General features: G+C 49.5%; 1 protein-coding gene across 4 annotated transcripts in view; it reads right to left on the reverse strand.

Moving 5' to 3' along the window:
* Positions 1–5,000, reverse strand: part of LOC142474980 (steroid hormone receptor ERR2-like) — a 38,776-nt gene that overhangs the window by 11,690 nt on the left and 22,086 nt on the right. Inside the window, exon 1 of one of the 4 annotated variants that reach the window (XM_075581078.1) lies at positions 2,383–3,022. The exons of 2 other annotated variants lie outside the window; for them this stretch is intronic. In XM_075581078.1, the coding sequence (XP_075437193.1) occupies positions 2,383–2,432 (50 nt within the window). In that variant the 5' untranslated portion in view covers positions 2,433–3,022. Of the gene's footprint in view, positions 1–2,382; positions 3,023–5,000 lie in introns of those variants that run through there. One more of the 4 variants, XM_075581079.1, reaches the window with a different exon arrangement.

Below are 5,000 nucleotides of genomic sequence, written 5' to 3' on the forward strand. Positions count from 1 at the left end.
GCAATGATATATATATATATATATATATCTATATATATATCTATATATATATATTCCTGTGAGGAGCCGGGTCACTAATCACACACTGGGACTGGATGGAACCCGGGATATACAGTACATACAGCCGGGGACAGTATGGGACATGCAGGTATATGGGTGACACAAAACACAATATAATATAAATGTGAGAGCCCGTATGGGACAGGCATGTACAATTAGACTGTAAGCTCCCGGAGCAGGAACTCCTCCTCCGAAATGTTACTTTTATGTCTGAAACACTTATTCCCATGATCTGTTATTTGTAATTTATATGATTGTCACGTGTAGTACTAATGTGAAGTGCTATATACATTAATGACGCTATATAAATAAAGACACACACACACACACACACACACACACACACACACACACACACACACACACACACACTGCTTTTTATTCACACACCAGCTCCCTCACTTTAAATCTATAATAATCTTTAATAAGTGACTTCACCTCTGAACATGTGTCCCCTAAAATCACACACAGTGTCCCCTGAAATCACACAAATATCCCCTAAAATCACACACAGTATATCCTGAAAGCACACATAGTGTCCCCTAAAATCACACAGTGTCCCCTGAAATCACACAGTGTCCCCTGAAATCACACACAGTATCCCCTGAAATCACACAGTGTCCCCCGAAATTATAGTGTCCCCTGAAATCACAGTGTCCCGAGATCACACACACTGTCCCCTGAAATCACACACAGTGTCCCCTGAAATCACACACAGTGTCCCCTGAAATCACACACAGTGTCCCCTGAAATCACACACAGTGTCCCCTGAAATCACACACAGTGTCCCCTGAAATCACACACAGTGTCCCCTGAAATCACACACACTGTCCCCTGAAATCACACACACTGTCCCCTGAAATCACACACACTGTCCCCTGAAATCACACACACTGTCCCCTGAAATCACACACAATGTCCCCTGAAATCACACACAGTGTCCCCTGAGATCACACACACTGTCCCCTGAAATCACACACACTGTCCCCTGAAATCACACACACTGTCCCCTGAAATCACACACAGTGTCCCCTGAAATCACACACAGTGTCCCCTGAGATCACACAGTGTCCCCTGAGATCACACACAGTGTCCCCTGAAATCACACACACTGTCCCCTGAAATCACACACTGTGCCCTGAGATCACACACACACACTGTCCCCTGAAATCACACACACTGTCCCCTGAAATCACACACACTGTCCCCTGAAATCACACAGTGTCCCCTGAGATCACACACAGTGTCCCCTGAAATCACACACAGTTTCCCCTGAAATCACACACAGTGTCCCCTGAGATCACACACACTGTCCCCTGAAATCACAGACACTGTCCCCTGAAATCACACACAGTGTCCCCTGAAATCACACACAGTGTCCCCTGAAATCACACACAGTGTCCCCTGAAATCACACACAGTGTCCCCTGAAATCACACACAGTGTCCCCTGAAATCACACACACTGTCCCCTGAAATCACACACAGTGTGCCCTGAAATCACACACAGTGTCCCCTGAGATCACACAGTGTCCCCTGAGATCACACACAGTGTCCCCTGAAATCACACACACTGTCCCCTGAAATCACACACTGTGCCCTGAAATCACACACAGTGTCCCCTGAGATCACACAGTGTCCCCTGAGATCACACACAGTGTCCCCTGAGATCACACACAGTGTCCCCTGAAATCACACACACTGTCCCCTGAGATCACACACAGTGTCCCCTGAAATCACACACACTGTCCCCTGAGATCACACACAGTGTCCCCTGAGATCACACACAGTGTCCCCTGAGATCACACACAGTGCTCCCTGAGATCACACACACAGCGTCCCCTCTCTGGCCAATGCAGGAGAGATTGAGCAGTATTGCACTATTGAAAAATAAAAGGATTGGAGCGCATCACCTGAGTAACACAGGACGAGGCACAGGGACACTTACTATAAGTGAGAGGTGACAGGACGAGGCACAGGGACACCTACTATAAATGAGAGGGTGACAGGACGAGGCACAGGGACACTTACTATAAGTGAGAGGGTGGCAGGACGAGGCACAGGGACACTTACTATAAGTCAGAGGGTGGCAGGACGAGGCACAGGGACACTTACTATAAGTGAGAGGGTGGCAGGACGAGGCACAGGGACACTTACTATAAGTGAGAGGGTGGCAGGATGAGGCACAGGGACACTTACTATAAGTCAGGGGTGGCAGGACGAGGCACAGGGACACTTACTATAAGTCAGAGTTTGACAGGACGAGGCACAGGGTCACTTACTATAAGTCAGAGGGTGGCAGAACGAGGCACAGGGTCACTTACTGGTTGTGATAAATCAGCGAGTCGGAGACACAAAGTTCTGGTAAATCCATTATTCCAGGCGCAGCATTCCCAGGAGAAGTGAGTGTGGCTCAGAAGAAGTGAGTGTGGCTCAGGAGAAGTGAGTGCGGCTCAGGAGAAGTGAGTGCGGCTCAGGAGAAGTGAGTGCGGCTCAGGAGAAGTGAGTGCGGCTCAGGAGAAGAGTGCGGTTCAGGAGAAGTGAGTGCGGTTCAGGAGAAGTGAGTGCGGCTCAGGAGAAGTGAGTGCGGCTCAGGAGAAGTGAGTGCGGCTCAGGAGAAGTGAGTGCGGCTCAGGAGAAGTGAGTGCGGCTCAGGAGAAGTGAGTGCGGCTCAGGAGAAGTGAGTGCGGCTCAGGAGAAGTGAGTGCAGCTAAAGAGATGTGAGTGCGGCTCAGGAGAAGTGAGTGCGGCTCAGGAGAAGTGAGTGCGGCTCAGGAGAAGTGAGTGCAGCTAAAGAGATGTGAGTGCGGCTCAGGAGAGGTGAGTGGCTGGCACAGCCAGGACAAGGCACCACACTGGAAGCACAGAATCCCGTCTGTGGCTGTGAGCACAGCAGCCTGATTACCTGATTAATAGAGTGAAGCGTGCGATTGGATCCCTATAAAGGAGAGAGGGGGAGAGGCAGGACACGGAGTGACAGGAGAGAGGGGGGGAGGCAGGACACGGAGTGACAGGAGAGAGGGGGGGGAGGCAGGACACGGAGTGACATGAGAGGGGGGGACAGGAGAGGTGGGGACAGGAGAGGGGGGGACAGGAGAGGGGGGGACAGGAGAGGTGGGGACAGGAGAGGGGGGACATGAGAGGGGGGGACAGGAGAGGGGGGGCAGGAGAGGGGATACAGGAGAGGGGGGGACAGGAGAGGGGGGGCAGGAGAGAGGAGGACAGGAGAGAGGAGGACAGAGGGGGGTCACATACCGAGCGTCATAACACGCAAATTGTATGTCACATACCGAGCGTCATAACACGCACATTGTATGTCACATACCGAGCGTCATAACACGCACATTGTATGTCACATACCGAGCGTCATAACGCGCACATTGTATGTCACATACCGAGCGTCATAACGCGCACATTGTATGTCACATACCGAGCGTCATAACGCGCACATTGTATGTCACATACCGAGCGTCATAACACGCACATTGTATGTCACATACCGAGCGTCATAACGCGCACATTGTATGTCACATACCGAGCGTCATAACGCGCACATTGTATGTCACATACCGAGCGTCATAACGCGCACATTGTATGTCACATACCGAGCGTCATAACGCGCACATTGTATGTCACATACCGAGCGTCATAACGCGCACATTGTATGTCACATACCGAGCGTCATAACGCGCACATTGTATGTCACATACCGAGCGTCATAACACGCACATTGTATGTCACATACCGAGCGTCATAACACGCACATTGTATGTCACATACCGAGCGTCATAACACGCACATTGTATGTCACATACCGAGCGTCATAACACGCACATTGTATGTCACATACCGAGCGTCATAACACGCACATTGTATGTCACATACCGAGCGTCATAACGCGCACATTGTATGTCACATACCGAGCGTCATAACGCGCACATTGTATGTCACATACCGAGCGTCATAACGCGCACATTGTATGTCACATACCGAGCGTCATAACGCGCACATTGTATGTCACATACCGAGCGTCATAACGCGCACATTGTATGTCACATACCGAGCGTCATAACACGCACATTGTATGTCACATACCGAGCGTCATAACACGCACATTGTATGTCACATACCGAGCGTCATAACACGCACATTGTATGTCACATACCGAGCGTCATAACACGCACATTGTATGTCACATACCGAGCGTCATAAGACGCACATTGTATGTCACATACCGAGCGTCATAACACGCACATTGTATGTCACATACCGAGCGTCATAACACGCACGTTGTATGTCACATACCGAGCGTCATAACACGCACATTGTATGTCACATACCGAGCGTCATAACACGCACAATGTATGTCACATACCGAGCACATTGTATGTCACATACCGAGCGTCATAACACGCAAATTGTATGTCACATACCGAGCGTCATAACACGCACATTGTATGTCACATACCGAGCGTCATAACACGCACATTGTATGTCACATACCGAGCGTCATAACACGCACATTGTATGTCACATACCGAGCGTCATAACACGCACATTGTATGTCACATACCGAGCGTCATAACACGCACATTGTATGTCACATACCGAGCGTTATAACACGCACATTGTATGTCACATACCGAGCGTCATAACACGCACATTGTATGTCACATACCGAGCGTCATAACACGCACATTGTATGTCACATACCGAGCGTCATAACACGCACATTGTATGTCACATACCGACCGTCATAACACGCACATTGTATGTCACATACCGAGCGTCATAACACGCACATTGTATGTCACATACCGAGCGTCATAACACGCACATTGTATGTCACATACCGAGCGTCATAACACGCACATTGTATGTCACATACCGAGCGTCATAACACGCACATTGTATGAAGGTTTGTACATGTTTAGGACATGAT

Source organism: Ascaphus truei, unplaced genomic scaffold (assembly GCF_040206685.1).
Source record: "Ascaphus truei isolate aAscTru1 unplaced genomic scaffold, aAscTru1.hap1 HAP1_SCAFFOLD_1035, whole genome shotgun sequence".
In the NCBI taxonomy this organism is placed as follows: Eukaryota; Metazoa; Chordata; class Amphibia; order Anura; family Ascaphidae; genus Ascaphus; species Ascaphus truei.